Source organism: Eurypyga helias, unplaced genomic scaffold (genome assembly GCF_000690775.1).
Source record: "Eurypyga helias isolate BGI_N326 unplaced genomic scaffold, ASM69077v1 scaffold50318, whole genome shotgun sequence".
NCBI classification, from domain to species: domain Eukaryota; kingdom Metazoa; phylum Chordata; class Aves; order Eurypygiformes; family Eurypygidae; genus Eurypyga; species Eurypyga helias.
The window spans coordinates 1,730-20,227 of NW_010267302.1; the positions used below are offsets into that span (position 1 = coordinate 1,730).

At 43.9% G+C, this 18,498-nt stretch overlaps 1 protein-coding gene across 3 annotated transcripts; it reads left to right on the forward strand.

The window, feature by feature from the left end:
- Positions 1-676: 676 nt before the first annotated feature.
- On the forward strand, positions 677-17,209 carry ODF2 (outer dense fiber of sperm tails 2). 3 transcript variants are annotated; one of them, XM_010157347.1, is made up of 19 exons: positions 677-824; positions 2,199-2,324; positions 2,972-3,142; positions 4,597-4,763; positions 5,829-5,958; positions 6,240-6,371; positions 7,196-7,270; positions 8,170-8,241; positions 8,822-8,938; positions 9,812-9,997; positions 10,809-10,918; positions 11,568-11,703; positions 12,451-12,561; positions 13,319-13,423; positions 13,959-14,117; positions 14,985-15,085; positions 15,623-15,785; positions 16,126-16,251; positions 16,881-17,209. In XM_010157347.1, exons 1-19 carry the CDS (start codon positions 717-719, stop codon positions 17,052-17,054), a joined length of 2,469 nt encoding a protein of 822 aa, XP_010155649.1. In that variant the 5' UTR covers positions 677-716; the 3' UTR covers positions 17,055-17,209. The 3 variants fall into 3 exon arrangements, with proteins under 3 accessions (XP_010155649.1, XP_010155650.1, XP_010155651.1); XM_010157348.1 differs by having other exon boundaries at positions 7,199-7,270; XM_010157349.1 differs by having other exon boundaries at positions 717-824; positions 2,199-2,267; positions 7,199-7,270.
- Positions 17,210-18,498: the final 1,289 nt, after the last annotated feature.

An 18,498-nucleotide genomic window follows, 5' to 3' on the forward strand; every position in this document is an offset into this window, starting at 1 on the left:
GTAGATTTAGATTAGAGTTCAGGAAAAAATTCTTCCTGGAGAGGGTGGGAAGGCACAGAAACAGGTTGCCCAGAGAAGCTGTGGATGCCCCATCCCTGGAAGTGTCCAAGGCCAGGCGGGATGAGGCTTGGAGCAATCTGGTCTAGGGGAAGGTGTCCCTGCCCATGGCAGGGGGTGGGACTGGGTGGGCTTTAAGGTCCCTGCCAACCCAAACCAGTCCGTGATTTTGTGATTTTTGTCAAGTTTTACAGAATTTGCTAATGATGGCAGAATTTAGGGATGGTGGGGTGGTTTGGATGGGGTTGTACAGGTACCCTGGAACTGTTCAAACCTGGTTTCCTTATGATACCAGTTGAAAATTGCAGTGGAACCCTTGATTTGCTCACTTGTTCTCAGACTGTGAAGTCCAATGACTCTTACAGACACCTGCTATCAATCCAACTGGATTTAGTCTTTAGTAACCATGTTAAAGACCATTTGGTCTTCAGTAACCAATACCAGAAGCAGGGAAGTTATTTGTATCGATACGTTACTCGCTTTACAGCACAACAGTGTGCAGTTCAAAGTGGCAGATGCTACTGAAAGAAAGCTTGAACTTTAACCAGGGCTAGCCATTGGTGCTCTCTGGTGCAGAGGGAAACGTTGCTATCTCCAGTTTCCTTATTCACAGGTTTCCTTTCGTTGTATTGCCATCTCCCATTTGTAGGCAAAGAGCCATGAAGAACCGTTCCTCATCTCCCCCTCTGCACGTCCATGTGGATGAAAACACCCCTGTCCATGTCCATATTAAAAAGGGTCAGAAGACCACACCTGCAAAATACCAGGTAGGAGTGCGCCGCTGGGGTTTTGGAAGGGCTACAGAGGGGAAGACGGTCCTAGAAGCACCAGAAAACCTTCCAGGTCTCTTCTGCTGTTGTATTAGAACTGTAAGACTTGAATTCATATTCAGTGGTGAAATTTCAGTAACATGTCTTCTGTGTTTTAAGACGATTTATGTATGATATAGAATACGTAGTTACTTCTCTTGGTCAAGTGTGTGATTGTGAGGAATGTTCCTTCCAGTGTGATGTGGTTTGGGGGATTTTTTTCCCCTTTTATTTCATGGATTTGTGTCCCGATAATGTTTTTTCTTTGGCTTCGTCCCTATTTTTATAGGAAAGACTTGGGGAAAGGTAAGACCTAGGCATTTCAAATTCCATTGTGGTGGTATTAAAATAAACGTGTTTAGAAAAAAGGAGTCTGGATTCAAACCATCTTCTGGCATATTAAGCACCTTCTCAGCCTGCTGCGCTGTGCAGCAAAGAGGATCTCTTCATAGCCTTGTCCACAGTAGGTGGAAGGCGTTACTGGAGTTGAGGTTCTGGCCCTCTCATATCCTCTTTTGTAGCTGGATGTTTCTGTCAAGTTGTTTTCAAAGGGTGATGGAAATTGCTAGTTCGTTCTTCCTTATCTGCAGATGTCCTGTTCCAAGCCCTCTATGAATTCTGTTTGTTGCTAATGGCACTTAGGGCCTGACAGTGAAATCAATGACTCCTGTTAATGAACTGCCTGCAGGGAATACTTAGAACATGTGATTTTTCTCTAAGGTTAGAATTGTGCAAAACCACTCTAACTTGCCTTCAGTTAGTGCACCTGGAGTTCAATACAAATGAATGTGGATCTGTTAGTTGACTGCAAAGCAGGGAGAACACCTCAGGGGCTTTTCAGAACCAGTCACACCCCGCTGCTCTTTTTTCTGTGGTCAAGTGAGGTGGCTGCTCTTTTGTGAGCTGAATCTGGAATGGAGAAGGGATCTCCCAGGTGTTTCCTTCTTCACACAAATGGGTCGTATTGCAGTATTTTTTGTGTATCTCTATACAGAGGAGACTTCCTTCCCCCCTGCCCCAGTTTTTCACCCCTGGCCTGCTGCGGAGGGTTCACATCACATGTGCAGGTATCCCAGTGATATAACAGAGTTGCTATGTGATAAACAAGAAGGGTTTACAACGTCCAGCCATACTGTCAGCTGGATGTGCAGAAACCTTTCTTTCTGGCTGGCATTGGCCTCCTCTGACGGCTTCTGGCTCCTCTGATCTGATGTATCGTGTGAAACACTCTGATATTTTTGTATGAATGATCTTCCATTTGTTTTTGCAGCACTAAAAATTGTAAATGATTCTTTAAAACTCCCCGATTTATTTTATTTTCTCTTTCCTTAGCAAAAGCACAAGCAGAAAATGAAAGGGGACACCACAAAAACGTGCCGAGCTGTCCAGGTGAAAACTAAGGTCCCCTGGATGCCTCCAGGCAAAACGTCTGTCCGACAGCCCACCAGCAAGTGGGAGGTATGCCTGATTTTGCTCTTTAAAACAAACTTTCAGGTTTATCGGAGGTCGAAGAGAGAAGTTTTGTCGTGAGGGAGCTGGGCTGGGATGGAAGAAGGCTGCTGTCACCTACCATCCATTTAAAGTGTCGTCTGTAAATCTTTTTTATTTTTTAATACAGGAAAATTGGAAATGAATTAGCAGCCTCTGGCTATGTCATGCCTTTCTGCCTCTAGAAGCCAGACACATTTCTTTGTTTATTGTAGTTTTACTACTCCCCTTCCAGATCACAGAATGGTTTAAGATCTCATCTGGAGGCATGGCATGGGGCTGCTGTTCCTACTCTCCTCCGAAGCATGGGCCATTTGTGTAGTGTTGTGTAATGTTTTCTTTTTTGGGGCTTGATAGTTTTGCCTTTTGTATTCCTGGCTCTTCCTAGATGAGAATTTGGACTTTCATTATTTTTTTCTTCTTTTTCTGTTCTAGTCTTGCTGCATTCTTGACCTTTACCTGATGGAAATGAAGGAGCTGTTTACAAATGTTTTTTTTTCCTTACTAGCCTTATTGCAGTGATGCGACCTGGTCTCTGGTTTTGGCAGAGTTCGGATTAGAATGTTGCTCATAACTTTATACTACAGAAGTGATGCTCTTTATTGCTCTTCTATCAGGGACCAACTCACCGCCTAGAAATTACACCTTCAGATTCAGAAAAAATGCTGTCAGTGTTGCGCCTGAGTGACCTCTCTACAGATGAGGAGGACACTGTTTACTGCAAAATGAACCAATATGAGAAGAAGATAGATAGCCTGATGAAGGCGGTGGGAACGCTGAGGAATGAGGTGAGGAGACAGTGTGAAGTCCTGTTGGCTGGGGCTTTGTAGCTGATTGTTTGGCGCGAGGAGGCTGGAATCAAGTCTTGGTGCAATGGAACCCAGGCTGTTGGTTAGCTTGCTTAAAGAACATGAATCAGTCAGAGTTGTTTAGAAGAGCTGAACTATTCCACTAAGACCTACTATGAAACATTTTAAAACATCATCCATTTAATAAGATATTGCTGTGCTTCAGTTTCCAGATAATCTGGCTTCTGCCTAAACCCAAAATCTGAAAACTGGTTATTCCAGAAGGTGAAAAAAACAGTACGATGATGTTTTATTGCCAAAGAATCCACTTACTCAACAAAATTGTTTTTTCTGGTTCTGTTTTAACATGTGCAACCTAGTGATGTTGTGTTTTCCAGCTATATAGCTTCTTGAAATCACTTTAAAAATGGGTAGGAGGTGTTCCCAAATTTCATAAGATGCTCTGTGAGGGGGCAAACTGCATCTTTAACTTTGAGTTAACACTGAGGGCAGCAGTCATTGTATTTTTATTGTTTTACTCAAAACTACGTGAAGTTCAAATCAGTGAACAAGAATAGGACTTGAGTCAAGCACGTTCTTGTATTAAATGTTTTCCCTTTTATTTATGCTACAAAATTCAATAGAATTACTTTGCTGATTTTAAAGCAAAAATCCATTTTGATACTTTTGATATGTTAATTCAATCTAAGTGTTGAGTGGTGCCACTTAAATCAAACCCTTGGTGTAAGATCACATTGATTTTGTTAGCTTTGGTCCTGTACAAGCCAGGGAATCTCCAGTGACTTTTTTCCTGCAAAAAGAAAGAAGTCTGGTACAGTACTTCAACCCCCCTCTATGTTCTCTTGTTCACTTTTCTTTCACATCTTCAACTGTTTGTTGAAGATGGTTTTTTTCATGTCTTAACTGCCAGATGGGATGCACATGTCATTCATGAGCAGTTGTCAACTTCTGAGCCCCATTCAGCTCTTGAGTAATCTGTACACAACTCCAGTCACACTACCAGCAGAGCCACAGAAAGTTCTGGGTAATCCAGAACGGGTAGCTGGAAGGAAAATGCCAGGGAGTATTTGTTGCTCTCACCCAGTTCCCTGGATCTCTCAAAGCAGTAGTGGAGCAATGGGAGCCTTCTGGAGAGCTCCTTTCCTGCCAAGCTGGAGGTCTGTCACATGTCTCATGTCAGATGAGAACGTTTGGTATGTGACTTAGAGCCAGGATGCTGGCGTCTCGCTGTGCTTGTGGGACGGGTATTTCCAGGCAGGAAGTGAATTGCATCCTTTGTGCACAGGAACAGCCTGGAAGTATCTAGGCAAAAAAAGATAATTTGTTGTTTGGTGCTGCTGAGTGGGTTGGTCACTGGTTTGAGATGTGGGCCCTGTGTCTCACTCCTAAAAGCATCTGGTTTGTCTTAAGTTCTGTTTAAATATCTTCAGCAGGCCAAGTTGCAGAAAAAGGAGGAACAGCAGCAAATGACAAAGCGTCTCCTGGAGGAGCAGAAAGAAGAACTGAACGAGGTCACACAAGAGCTGGTAGAAACAGAACATGAGAATACACTGCTCAGGCGTAGTATTGAACGCATAAGGGAAGAGAAAGATCTGACCATGTAAGAAAGCTGCAGTTCTCCATTGTTACTGAAAGTAGTGGCATTTACAGCGCACCTCCCTCCTTTATTGCTAACGTTATTTGAGGCTGTGCTTACTACCCAGGGTTGCAGTGCTGCTGAAGAACTGATGTTCTAGTTTTGTCACCTTTTAGAAGGGGGGTTTCAGATGGCAATAGCTGCAGAGAAGGGCTCTAGTGTGATTATTGGAATGGAAAAAACTGCTCTGAGAGAAACCTGAGAGAGGTTGGCTTGTGTGGCCTACTAGAGGGTCATCCTAGCTCCGCAGTTAATATTTTGAAGGTTAAGAGATGCAGTTTGAATTGTGGTGATATTGGTAGGAGAACAAATGAATAAACATGGAGCTGAAAATTAGAGGAGGATTTTTGGCCTTTGTGAAAATCAGACTGAGGCAGGAGCGACAGCCCCTGAGAACACCGAATCATGTTGTTCTTTTCTTAGTGACCCTGAAGATCTCCAAGTCAGATGTTTTTGCATCTGCCTAAAGGATCTAAAGAACCAAAATATCTAAAGAATCGTGGAAGTTCGTGTCTCCAAGGGGACACCAGTGTTTTAAGAGAATTAGTTTTATTTTTTTCCATAAGAAAGATCGCTTGGAAGCTAATACTGTGCCTTCCTTTTCCAGAAAGCTTTGCGAATACCTCTGAGATTACAAGCCCTGGCTAAAAACTTTGAGCCTAGCCTTCTATGTCGGTGTGCTCTCCTGTTTCACGTTCAGCCATTTGGAATCTTACTTCTGGTGTGGCCTAGGTGCTCAGAAAAAGCACAGTGTTGTGGTTTGGGTTTAATGCTGTGTGCAGGCTTTGGTATAAGCCAAATTAGTCCCCTCTAAAATCCTGTTTGATAGCTAGCAAGTCCTGATGTCTACTTACTGTCTTCTATCAGAACAATTTCCACACTGAAAGAGGGTAAACCTTGTTTGTTTAGAGGTTTTATCCTCTGATTTGAGGTGTCTTGTGAGTTTTAGCCCAGTCAGCTGTGTATCAAAGGTGGCTGGTTCAGCTGTCAAAGCTTCTTGTTTCTCTGATGGCTGGAATCTCATGACAGGCTACAGAAGAATTACCTGCAGCACGAGAAGGAGTGTTTGATGTCCAAGCTGAATGATGCAGAAAGGGATGGAACAGCAGCCGCCAGGCAGATCCATGCCCTGAAAAATACAATTGAGAGACTTAACAGTGTAAGTGGTGTCCCTTTTTGTTCTTGCCTTTACTACACTGCCATGTGATATGGCTGTCTTAAAAATGTAATGTTACAGTAGCTGATCCGGCAAAAATGGAGGGATTTAACATGCTTAAGGTGTTTGTAGTTTTGTTTGGAAGTGGGGTATTTCCTTGCAGCATCCAGTCACCTTCTGCACACGTGGTGCTGGCTATTGCACTGCTTGTGCTTGTGTCAGCTTTGTATGTTAATTCCGTGTGAACAGTCCTTTTCTGTTGTTGTTGTTTGCTTTTCCTCTAGGAGAAAAACATGAGCAGCTCAGATATTAACACACTGACAAGACAAAAAGAGCTGCTGCTCCAGAAATTGAGCACCTTTGAAGAAACCAACCGGACACTACGGGATCTTCTCAGAGAGCAGCAGAACCGGGAGGTGAGGCGTGCTGTGGGCTCCCACTTGGGTGATTACAGGAGGCGAAGTTGTCTTGTGGACTGAAATGGAGTTTGAGAGCTTTTAACTCCTCTCTTTTATTCCCTTCCTAAGCCTGCTGTTGACCTTGTGTCATAAAGGCTGGATGGTTGGGTTTTTTTATCCTTGCCGCATGTCATAGAGTAAGACTGTGAGGATGTTAGGGAATCTAAGTCTCTGGCTGTTGTAAAAGGTATAGACAATTCTCTTCCTCGTTTGGATACAACTATACCTGCTGATCATGCTGGTCTGAAACGTTACTGCTACAGTTGCACTGGCTGAAGTCTGAGGACTAGGTATGGCCTTCGCTAGCGGGAGCCAAAGGATATTCAGAACTTTATTTTTGTAGGCTGTAAGAGCAATAACAGACAAATTGTAAACAATTCTCTACTGCTTGTAAGGGCAATGCAGAATTGTAAGGGCAATACCAATTGCCTTTGGTTTATATTTGAGCAAAAGCAGGCTGATGGTAACAGTTCTTACAGCCACCAGTGAGCTGGATGAAAGGACTAAGTTCTTCCACATGACTTTCCCTGAGTAGTGGGAGAGTTTGGCAAGTCTCATGCTGGCCATCATGCTATTTATTATAATCTTTGGCCGAGAAGTGGAAAAGCTTTCTGAGATAGGTGGTGATATCTGAAATATTTAGCAAAGTTGATGTTTCTGGGTATCTTCTGAGAATTGCTGCTGTGACTGCAGGAAATGGTTGATTTGCCCACTTCCACTTAAAGAATCTGTAAAAAATTGACTTTTTAGTTAACAGGCTTTCTCCTCTATGTCTTTTGTAGAAGGATGCCCAGAAGATGCTGGAGCAGCAAGGAGCATTGCTGAAAAGGCTGGCTGACTCCGATGCAGAGAAAGTGGTAAGCAAACCACAATCTCTCTTCCCACCCTCACACCCCAGTGATATTCTTTGTTTTGTGTTAAGCCATCAAGACTCACACTAATGCCTTTTAGATAAATAAAAAATCCTTTGGCTTTTGTGGTACTCGGAGCTCCTACATTGCTCCTCTGGTTAACAACCTGCATTTCAAAGCGGATAGATTTTCATAGCCTTTGAAATATGGAGGCTGGGGATAGCACAGCCAAGACCTACGCGTAAGAGCGCCATTAGGATCTGTGGGATTCGTCTATAAAGCAGAATTCAAGCCTGTTGTCGTTATGTTGTTCAGCTCAAGCACAAATGATTCTGCTTACCTTCTGGTACTTACTAAACAAGAATCATACTATATATTTCTTTAAAAAGAAAACTCGGGGGGTGGGAGAAAAAAAATGTCTCCCACCTGACAGGATAGATTTCTCCAGTTTGGAAGTCATTGTTTCTGTATTGTTTATCATGTTATCCTTGGAGACAGACAAGCAGAAAGAGGGTAAACTTTCTGTATCTGCTTCTGTCACTGAATGAGTGAGTGACCTGGTGCCAGTTTTTGTTCATTTCCTTATCTGCAAACTGAGGACAGAGCTCTTACATTACCAGAAGTTATAAAACTCACTGTGACACACATCGGTGATGCCCTTTTTTGTCTGTGGAGTACATAGTCCTGTCAGATCCTCATTCATGACTGGGTATCCTGCGCCCTGTTAGCCAAATGTACGTGTGGTCGTTTTGCTTTCTGCTCAGGGAGAATGCAGACTGGGGGCTGAGGATGCTGTTGCTGTGGATACCAGACAGAGTGCTTGGGAGGGAGGCACTTACATTTCTTTCCCTCCACATGCCAACCTCAATGTGTTACTTAAAATCTGAGTGGTGTTTATTTTTCAGCAACTTCAGATGAGGCTTCAGGAGAGAGAAAAAGAAGTGGACAATCTTACCATCCAGATACAGGCAGAAAAGGTACCTTCCTTTTTCTGTTTGCTCCTTGCTCCAACTTCCAGTCTCTAGACACACGGATAGCCCAAAATATGGGTTTGTACTTGCAGACGATTACTTTTTAAGGGATCCGATGTCTGGCTTGCTTATAAAATTTGCCAGACAGCTGTTGCCACACAGTTGTGGATTCAACTTCCTGCTGGTGACACATCCATCGCAAAGATGAATAGGTAGTATTCTCTTTGCTGGGACTTATCACTGAATTGGCTCTGTGTTTAAGGTCCTGTTGGTTCCTCATGTCAAATTCCAGTCCATTCCTCTGTTGGAAGGTGAAAGGGGAATGCAGTGGAATAGATCAGATACGAAGGATGTTTTGCCCTGGAACAAATCTTTCAGGCCAGTCATTCATATCTGATGTAGAATGAACGGCTACTCATTTGTTGCCCATTTTGTTGGAGCAGAGGGGCTGTGATGGTCCATCCGAGCAAAGGGGAGGTGGCTGGAGATCATTCAGTGATGAAATCAGACTGTTAGAGGTTAGAAAGTGTTCCTTCTGTGAGCTTGTTGAGGAAAAAGGTGTGTGTCATGTTTTCTTCTTATTTAGGACCAGGCAAAGACGGCGTGTGAACTCTCCAAATCCATGGAGTCTGTGAGAGGCCATTTACAAGCACAGTTGAGGAACAAAGAGGCTGAGAACAACCGTCTGACTATACAGATACGGGTATGTTTTCAGTGGTCCCTGGGGACTCTCTGTTTACTCTCATGAACCGAATTGACTGACAAGGGAAGAAGCACTTTCCAACTCTTGTACCATGTCTGGTAGACTGAGATACTGGCTGGTGATGTTTGCACCACTAACACACCCCATACCTTTCAAATGAGGTAAGGAAAGAAAAGGCTTTGCACTATTGATGCATGAGGCAAAATCATAGCCTTAAGGCCTATGTGCATTTATTAGATTTTATTTTTCTAAGTTAATTACTGCATAATTATTTAAAAGTCGGTTTTGGCTTAGTCAAGCATTGAGACGGATTGTAAACCTTTTAATTTGCTTTCTGGGATAAATGCTGTGCCAGGAGTTCCTGCATCTGACCACACTCGTGCATCCTTTCTACAGTATTAATGAGAAGGAGAATGTTCTCCTGGTTTACCTCGATCAAAGTCTTACATTTAACGTATCTCTTGATGCTGTGATGAACAGAGGTGTGTTAATGGTTTAGAAGAGCTTTAATTCTCTTAAGCTTTATAGCTGCAGAAACCAACATGATTATATGTGAGCATTTCAATTAATAACGAGAATGTTGTCGGGTGGATCAAAAGACTGGTAGAGCAGTGTTTATCTTGGTTAGGAGACGAAATCAGTAGTCTGCAAAGTAGCTTATGAAAGAAGACTCTTGAAAGGAAAGGAAGATATGTCATGGTGACGTATCTGTCAGCATTAGACCAGGATTAGGTAAAGCATGACTGCAAGTACCTCCAGGTGGGAGGTTGGGCGTTTATGCTCAGCTCTCCTCTGTTTCTAGGAAATCGGTTGCTGCTTTGGGTGTGCAGGTAGAAGGGCTTTATTCCAGGTGTGTTTTCTTCTCCCCCGCAGAATCTGGAGTGCAGTGAAGCTCAGCATAAGGCAGAGGTGGAACGTGTCGTGGAACAACTGAAAGAACTAAAGCAGAAGGCAGACCATGATAAAGAGGCCCTGAAGAAAGCCATCCGTGCACAGAAAGAGCGGGCAGAGCGGAGTGAAGAGTATGCAAAGCAATTGACTGTCCAGCTAGCAGAAAAGGTACCTGATAACACAGAAGGAGAGACCTCATTTCAGATCATGCATCTAAATCTCTGACTTGTGCTAGCAGCCCTGGAGAGAGTCTCTGCTTCCAACTAATGAGGTTTATTTCTGTCTTGATGCTTTGGCCCATTTATGCTAAGTTTAGAACAAATCCAGTTTTCTCAGCTGCCACTATATTCACTGTATGTCCTGAAGTTAGGACATGCAGTAAGTTAGGTCATACTAAACTAGTAGATATGATTTTTCACCTGGTTCTTTAGAGCCACCTGAGAGTTGATGAAAGTCAATAAAATAAAAGCCTTGCAGGTTTGGGTTGAATGGAGCTGGTTGTTAATTGAAACTTAGAGCAGAAAGATACAAAAAGAGAGAGCTGTACTGGGATTTCCTGTTGAAAAGGGAGTGAAGGATATAAAGAAAAGGTAGAAAAGTTAGGACTAAAACAAATCAGAGAGAAACATGGATTGTGCACTACTTTTTTATTTTATTCTGCCTTGTTTTTAGAATTCCAGGGCCCAGAGCCACTAGTAGAATCTTAGCCATGCTTTATATTTCTGATAGTTCGTCTGCCTTCAAAGACAATTCTTCTTTCACTGCTGCTGTGTCTGTTGGCTGACAGTAGTGTTGGAGAACACCTCTCCCTGAAGGATCAGGAAGAACAAAAATAAGTACTTGTCCTCAATATTTTAAAAGTCTGAGTGAAGTCTTTGCACATATCACGCTTACCCATATCAGCATCTCTGCATATCCCGTGTCCAGTGACATTTGTGTCACCCTCGCTCTTTTCTCATGAGTTTCTTTTGTTTGACAGGACAGTTATGTGTCTGAGGCGCTGTCTACCGTGGAGAACTGGAGGAGTCGCTACAACAAAGTAGTAAAGGAGAAGAGTGACCACGAACTGGAAATTGTTACGCTGAACAGGTTAAAATAAAATTAGTGTGGAGAAACTGGCATAAGTGGAGATGAGTTCCAAGTTCAAGGATAATTTAATTGAATTACCTGTAAATGTCCAAGCAAAATAAGCACTGCTTAAGGGTTAGAGCAGTGTTTGGAGAGATTGTGAGATGTGGCTTCTGCTGCTGACTTGCCACAGCAAAGGCAAGCTCTTTGAGAGTTTGCTGACCCTTAAAACTCTCAGTTCCTTTGCCATTTTTTTAATACTTTGAAAGAATTAAGGTTTTTCTTTTGGGGTCTGTTTGAGATGCTTGAATGGAAGGGATTAAAAGAGGTAGGTGGTATAGTTTATACCAATTTTGTTTTGAAGCTAAATAAATGTGTGGGTATCACCACACAGTTATTGATGTGAGAAAAAAATAGGTAGGTACAAGGAGAGAAGTACCGCTTTATCCTATGTATCTTGGCAGCAACGCATTTGGGCTCCATGGGGCGACTCAGTTTGCAGCAGGCTGAGAAGATTGAGGTAGTAGAACAGTGTAACAGGTGTGCTTACGTGACTGGAGGAGGAAGATGAAAGGATAGGGAAAAGCCATGTTTCTGAAGCTAATTTTCAGGGGTTAGGAGTCTTATTCTATCTTGTCACTTAAGGATTAATTTTCTTTCTGTATGGCAGCCGCATTGCAGACTTGCTGGATCAGCAGACAGCGCTGGAGGACAAGATGCGGGAGGACAGAGAATCTTTGATGGAAAAATTGCATCGACAGACTACAGAGACAACTTCTTTCAAAATGGAGAATGAAAGGCTGAAGGTCAGTGATTGAGTCTAGGGGTTTGAAGCTGAAATGCTAGGGGGAAGAAAGAAGAAACTATAACAAGCTGCTGGGCCTCTGAGGGCAGAGTTGAATTGCACCCATCACTGCCGTTTACTCTCAAACCAGCTTCACCATAAGCTGCGTATGGCAGGGCGAGTGTGCTGGGAAGAGACACAGAAAAGTGAATGTTCTGAAAGGACTGGGTTTCTCCTATATTTTGGCTGGGAGTATCTCCAATCCAAGTACTGTTTCTTCCAGCTGGGTAACATGTTGTCCTTATATCTTCATGCTGCTGCCCAGAGAACAAATGACATTCTCACATGCAGAGAGAATAAAAAAAAAATAGTTGGCATATTTGTCCTGGAGATCTTGTAGGTGTCCTATCTAATTTTCTTCTTGGAGAACTAGGCATCGATCCAAATAATGAGTGGCCCTAATCCAAGCTCACTCAGACAAATGGAAAGGTTGCGCATCCATCCCAAACCTTTGCGCTCTGCTGGTGTAAATTTGGCAATCTGCTGAAATCTGGAAAGTTTTGCTGACTTACACTGACAAAACTCTTTTTTCTTAGCCATGACAATGTGTGCCAGTTAGCGTGGCAGCTGCCTCCAAGCACTCAGTGGAAGATCATAGGATCACAGAATCATAGAATGGTTTGGGTTGGAAGGGACCTTAAAGATCATCTAGTTCCAACCCCCCTGCCATGGGCAGGGACACCCTACACTAGATGTTTTCTTTTTTCAGGCTAGTATGGTCCAAATGGAGGAAAAGCTGAACCAAGCACAGATGGAAGTGCAGCAGCTCAAGAGCTCTGTCAGGAGCTATGAAGGGTTGATTGAAAACTACAAGTCACAGGTAGGCATCTCATCGAAACCTTAAGCCCTTGCACAACCGTGTTTTCTCCCTTCTCTGTTGTGGCTTATTCTGTAGCACCTTAACCCTTTCTTTGCTCTTGGAGGATGTTGCGGTTTCATATGGGTTTGGTTCTTTTGCCTCTGTTAGTCTGACTTTTTCTGAAATGGCAGCAGTCAGACGTCAGACTGCCGTGTGCTTTATGCCAGAGTGGGGAAGACTTGCCTTCCTCACTGTGTGCTGATAACTTGGTCGTTAGGGAGAGGTGACTCCCACGGCAGAATCTTGATTAATGGAAAACAAAAGACTGGGTTTAATTTTTCCACTTTTCCCTGCTCCTTTCAAAAGGTAAAAGAAAGGAGTGAGATACCTTCTGCCTTTTAGTGTGGCAAGTACTGTTCCTTTGGGACGGAGGGGATTGGATATTGTGGTAGTAGGAAGATGAGAATCACACAATCACTAAGGTTGGAAAAGACCTATAAGATCATCCAGTCCAACCATCAACCCACCACCACCACACCCACTAGACCATGGCCTCAAGCATCTGCACGTTCCTTTTGAGGCAAGAGGGGAGAACGTTTGGTGGCAAACCCAAATGATCCAGGTCGCAGAAGCGTAAGGTGAACTTCCAAATACAGTTCTGGGGTGGTGGTTAGTGTGGCAAGAAACTTGTTGCTGATCCTTGGGCACTTTAGTTACTCCAAAGCATTGTTGAAAATTATATAACAGATAAAGTCAGTGGGGTTCTTTTTCTGTCCAGGTGTTGAAGACCCAAATGGAAGCAGATGATGTGGCAGCAAAACTGGAGAAGTGTGAAAAAGAGAAGAAGACACTGAAGGAGGAAATGAACAAGGAGGTTGAACTGGTACCTATTCCTCTAAAGACTGAAACTAGACATTCATAGATCTCAGTGTGTGAATGTAGTGAAAAATGGCTGTGAATAGGAATTAAACAGCTTATCCGAGTTTGTCTTTTCCATTAGTTTTTCTGAGGACTTGTTCATTCTGCAGTATTTACTGCACATTTAGCAACTTCTTTGTGACATTCTTCAGAGGTGTTTCCGTTGCTGAGTGTGTCCTTTGCTGCAGAAATAGTGGCTTAGAACAGGGGACTATCTAGGTTACACCATTTTCTGAAAAAAAGAGCAAGCTTCCTGTAAAACTGAAGCCCAGAATCCAAAATACTCGCTCATTCTCACTCCATTCTTAGGGAATGCCAAATCTTGAGGGAAGGCCTTTTGGAGTAGGAGAAGACCTTAGGCTTGGAACTACAACGCTGGCCAAATACCCACACAGTGTCATCGTAGTTGCAGACTAAAAGCTGCTTTGAAGTTAAGAAACTTGTTAGTATTTTCCTTGTGAATGTCTGAAAGTTCCCTACGTTCTCTTCTTCGACTGTAGGCGCGTGAGCAGTTCCAGAACCAGCTTGCTGAACTGGAAAAGCTGCCCGAGATCCTAAAGATGACAGAGACTAAGCTGGCAGAATGTCAGGACCAGCTTCAGAGTTACGAGAAGAACAACATGGACCTGTCTGTCACGATTGCAGATCTTCGTCAGCGGGTAAGGGAGTCGCGGAATATATTTGCAGCACCGCAATCCGCAAGTCTGAGACGGAGATGAATCTCTAACCACAGGAAGGTTCGAACTTCGACTCTCATCTCTTTTTGAAAAGATTAAACGTACACTGCAGACCGAAGATGTGTGTCATGTCTTTGTGCAGGACGTTAGCGGCGTAGCTGGTAGCAGCATTCCTCACTGTGTGAAAGGGTTCTCATCCCTTGGTGCCGAACCTTACTGGGACTCCAACAGCAGCAGTACCAGCAAGCGCTAATGCCAACACTCACTTCTGTTGCTTCCATCATCTTGTCAGCTTTCCATCCTCTGCTTTTCTGCTGTCCCAGCCTTGTTTTCTCACCCTGATTGTGGGCTGGTTTTTATGCCCGTTGCTGCTTTTCTCCCAGGGAGGACTGTGTAGGAATGGCAGGACAATTATAGACAGGCACGACTTCTACAACCATGCTTGAAGACACAGCATGTGATTCTTGCAGTCTGGCTCTTTTCCTCTGATTGGCTTGGAATTATAAATATTCCTAGCATTCCAGGCTCTAATACCTTTGTGGGCTGCTTTTAATGTGTGCTCTTCACTGTGCTTACAGGTGGCTGCTCTGCATGCAAGTGTGTACGGACTTGGCTTCCCATTTGCAACACGGAAGAATTTTTTCATACCTTTCCAAACACTCATTGGAAGCCCCAGCAAAATGGATGTTTAGTTGCTTTGCTTTGCTATCCGCTGTTCCTTTTCTGGGGATCTCCAGAAATTATGAATTGAGCGTGTTTCCTTCTGGGGAGCTGCATCTGTTGTAGGTGGTTGGTCGTGTGTGTGTGTAGTGACTACTCTGTAAAGTAATTACTTGCTGTAATTTTTAGATTGAGCTCCAGGGGGACAAAATGGAGATTACAAGAGAGAGGTATCAGTCTGCCCAGGAGGAGAAAAAGCAGCTCACCTTGAAGGTGGAGGAGCTAGAAAGGTTAGAAACATTAGGCTCTATTCCTCTGTTAACCTTCCATTTCCATCCTCTTCCCATTGTTTTTTTCAGGGGATTGAAACAGCTTCAGTCTTGTTCCAGTCCCCCACATGCCTCCAGGATTCTGTGCATCTGCTTATCCCACGAGGATCTCTAATCAGTAGCTGTCCACTGGAGAGGGAGTTACATGTTTTTGCAGCACCTGTTAGGAATGTTGTTAGGATGGTGGCTTACACAGCAGATAAACCCGCTCCTTGTCCATTCTAGCCTGACATTTCCAGGTTACTTCATGTTCCGGTATTCTTACCTGTGTTTATAAATTCTTTTTAGTGACAATGTCTGGGAAAGTGCAGGTATGTGGGTACTTGGTATGTCCTTTGAAATTTTGATTTGAGAAATGGAGAATTGTTTCTTGGGGCTCTCGCTTTTCAAGGGGGAATAAAATCTATTCCCAGACTAGTCAGGACCTGACAAAAAGGCAGACTGAAACACACTCCGTTTAAAATGAATAGGTTTCCTTCCCTTATTGTCTTAACGTAGAAAACTCGAGACAACGAGCGCCCAGAACATAGAATTCCTGCAGGTCATAGCGAAACGTGAGGAGTCAATCCACCAGTGTCAGCTGTGGTTAGAGGAGAAGACCCGTGAATGCAGCTCCTTGGCACGTCAGCTGGAGATGGCCATTGAAGATGCCAAAAAACAAGTAAGTAACTTCTTGTGTTTGTGCATTCTCCCAGAACTACCCAGGCTGTAAAAGGAAATGCTGGAAATACCTCCTCAGCTTACGACCAAATTAATTCAAATCACCATGTTCAGTGAAATACAAATAATAAAATGCACTGGTACTGCTTGTCAACGCTTAAACCATTGAAGAGCTGAACTCTGCCCTCCAGTTTGCAGCACAAGAGAGGGAAGCACAAGACTGAGCTGCTGCTTATGTATGAGAACGGGTCCGATAAGCGCCGTAGGGTTTTTGTGGGCAATGGGGTAGGGAAAAATCATCCTTCCATAGACAACCCTTGAACAAAGTTGTTGTACGACAGGTGGAACAAACTCGAGAACGAGCAGCCTCTAGAGAGAGGGCAGCCCAGTCCAAGATGTTGGATTTGGAGACCCAGCTGAGCAGGAATAAAACAGAGCTGAACCAATTGCGTCGGAGCAAAGATGATGTGAGTGACTTGCAAGGGAAGCTCTTGCTGTGCTGCTGGTGTCCTGGCAGCAACTCTCATTTGCTTATTACTTAGAGCAACCTGAATGAACTTGCTCTAAACTTCCAGGTGTGTAAGAAAAGAACCAGACCTTTCTTATGGCCAAATGAGATTTGTACCAGATATCATGGACAGCTTTCAGCTTCCTTTACCGTGCTTGGCTATCTGAGAGGGAATGCCATTTCTCTTCTAGAGGAAAAGCTTTCTTCTAGAAGAAAGAAGGGCAGTCTTCCAGAATGTCCTATTTAGCCTGCTTGGTTACTTGAGTTTCACTTGGAATTGGGTTGGCAGGTGGTTGGGATCAAGTTGCTTTGCAGAAAAGGGTGTGTTCAATTCCCCATAACTGCAGCCAGTTGGTTTTGAAAGGCCAACTGATCATCCGCATCGTCTCCTGGTTTTGTCAGCGGGTTGCTGAATGGAGTTGGAAATGAGCAGAACAAATGATAAATATCACAGCAGCATCTGTGGTCATGTCACCTGCTGCTGTGCCAATTCTTCCTGCCCTCAGCACTTTTGGGGAACAGCTTTGGTTTAATGTGAATAGGATGAATGTTGCTGGTTTTCAGCCCATTTTGTGCCCCTTTACGCAGGCAGAGCGCCGCTACGAAAGCCGCCTACAAGATTTAAAGGATCGGTTGGAGCAGTCGGAGAGCACCAACCGCAGTATGCAAAACTATGTCCAGTTCCTCAAGTCTTCCTACGCCAACGTTTTTGGAGAAAGTGCCTTGCTGGGCTCCCCCAGCCGCTCTCGTTCTTCGCCGTGAGGATGAGGCTCTCCCTCCACCTCTGCCTCTAAGCACAAAAGGGACCCTATTTCAAAGCCATATGTTGTTTAGAAAATAGGTTGGTGTTTCAGGGTCACTGTTAGGAGAAGTTTCCCTCTTTTCCTTGCAGCATAGGATGATAAAATGATGGTGGCCTATGTCCTACGTGTAGGGTATCAGCCATACTGGTTTGGTGTTGGAGAGTGGCATTACACCATGAACTGTGCCTCGAAACCAGATGGTTTTGTATGTCATGGAAAAGATTCTTTTCATCCTGTGAGGTCCTGATGGTTTCAGCTCTTAAAACCTGTCAGCGGTTTTTGTTGGGCATGTTCATGTTTAGAAGAGCTCTTTTCCTTTTCATGCTTCTTTTTTCATTCTGTTTCTGTGTTGAGGAGATCATGTGGGGTTTCTTGTTTGTCAGTTTGGGGTTTTTAAAAATTTTTTAAACTATTGAACGCTGTGGTGACACATTGGATGATAGGATGGTGGGAGAGGGTCCACCCACCAGAAGTGTGAAGCTGAAAATAACTTAAGTGCCTGGGCTCTACACTTACAAGAGATTATCTCCTGAACCACCACTGTTCGTAACCAGTTTTATACCAGAAATAATGAATTTAGTTTATTTTACTTGATTCTTATATACTCCCTGATCCTCACCTGTTTTTCTGAGTGTGATGCTAATGTTGCTTTACTCCTCCCACCCTGATTTCCTCATCCTGAATATCCCCAGGACTTGAGCCAAAACCATGTGAATTCATAGGAAGGAATACTGTTTAACCTTAGCTGGGCTCTGGGTGTGAACGCCACGCGAGTTCAGGGTGTGCACGAAATACTGACTTGGGTTTAAGCCAATTAAAGAGCAGCTACGGATACGGAACTTCATCAGATCAGCCTGTACCTCTCCTGGAAAATCAAGTCTTCACTGTGCTGAGTCCCTGAAACTCGTGCTCTCCAGTGCCCTGTTCTTTCCAGTAAGTAGTTCTTATGGGGACAAACATTAACACTGTTTGTATTTTTCTTTCTTTTGTACCCTATTGATGAGCGATGTGGTCACTGGGCAACGTTTGCCAGAAAGGTTTTCTAAGTTAATCAATTTTTGAGAGTTCAGTAATTGTGTGTGTCTGTTTAACACTTAAAAAAATCCTAAAGGTGCTATGGTAAAACAAACAATAAACGACATTTCAATTGGTTATGGTGGGGATTTCCATTTCATCGAGCGGGATCTAGGGTCTTGTGGCCCTTATTGCGGAAAACCCACCGCAGATGGGCAGTCTGATGTAGGCACCTGCGCTCCTGGCCCTTTCCACGTCATAGGGATGGCAGGGGCAGGCGAAAGGGGCGAAACTGCTGGTGTTTCCCTCGCCCCTCCCCGTGAGGCGCCCCCGGCGGGACTCGAACCCGCGGTGCGACGAAGGGCAGGGTCCCGTCTGTCCGCTAGGGG

Bases quoted from the DNA above. Each gene is read 5' to 3' on its own strand.
- ODF2 (XM_010157347.1), top strand. From the start codon at position 717: ATGAAGAACCGTTCCTCATCTCCCCCTCTGCACGTCCATGTGGATGAA. The intron at 2,325-2,971 runs GTATGCCTGATT...CTCTTCTATCAG, and splicing joins AGCCCACCAGCAAGTGGGAG to GGACCAACTCACCGCCTAGA. The intron at 5,959-6,239 runs GTAAGTGGTGTC...CTTTTCCTCTAG, and splicing joins CAATTGAGAGACTTAACAGT to GAGAAAAACATGAGCAGCTC.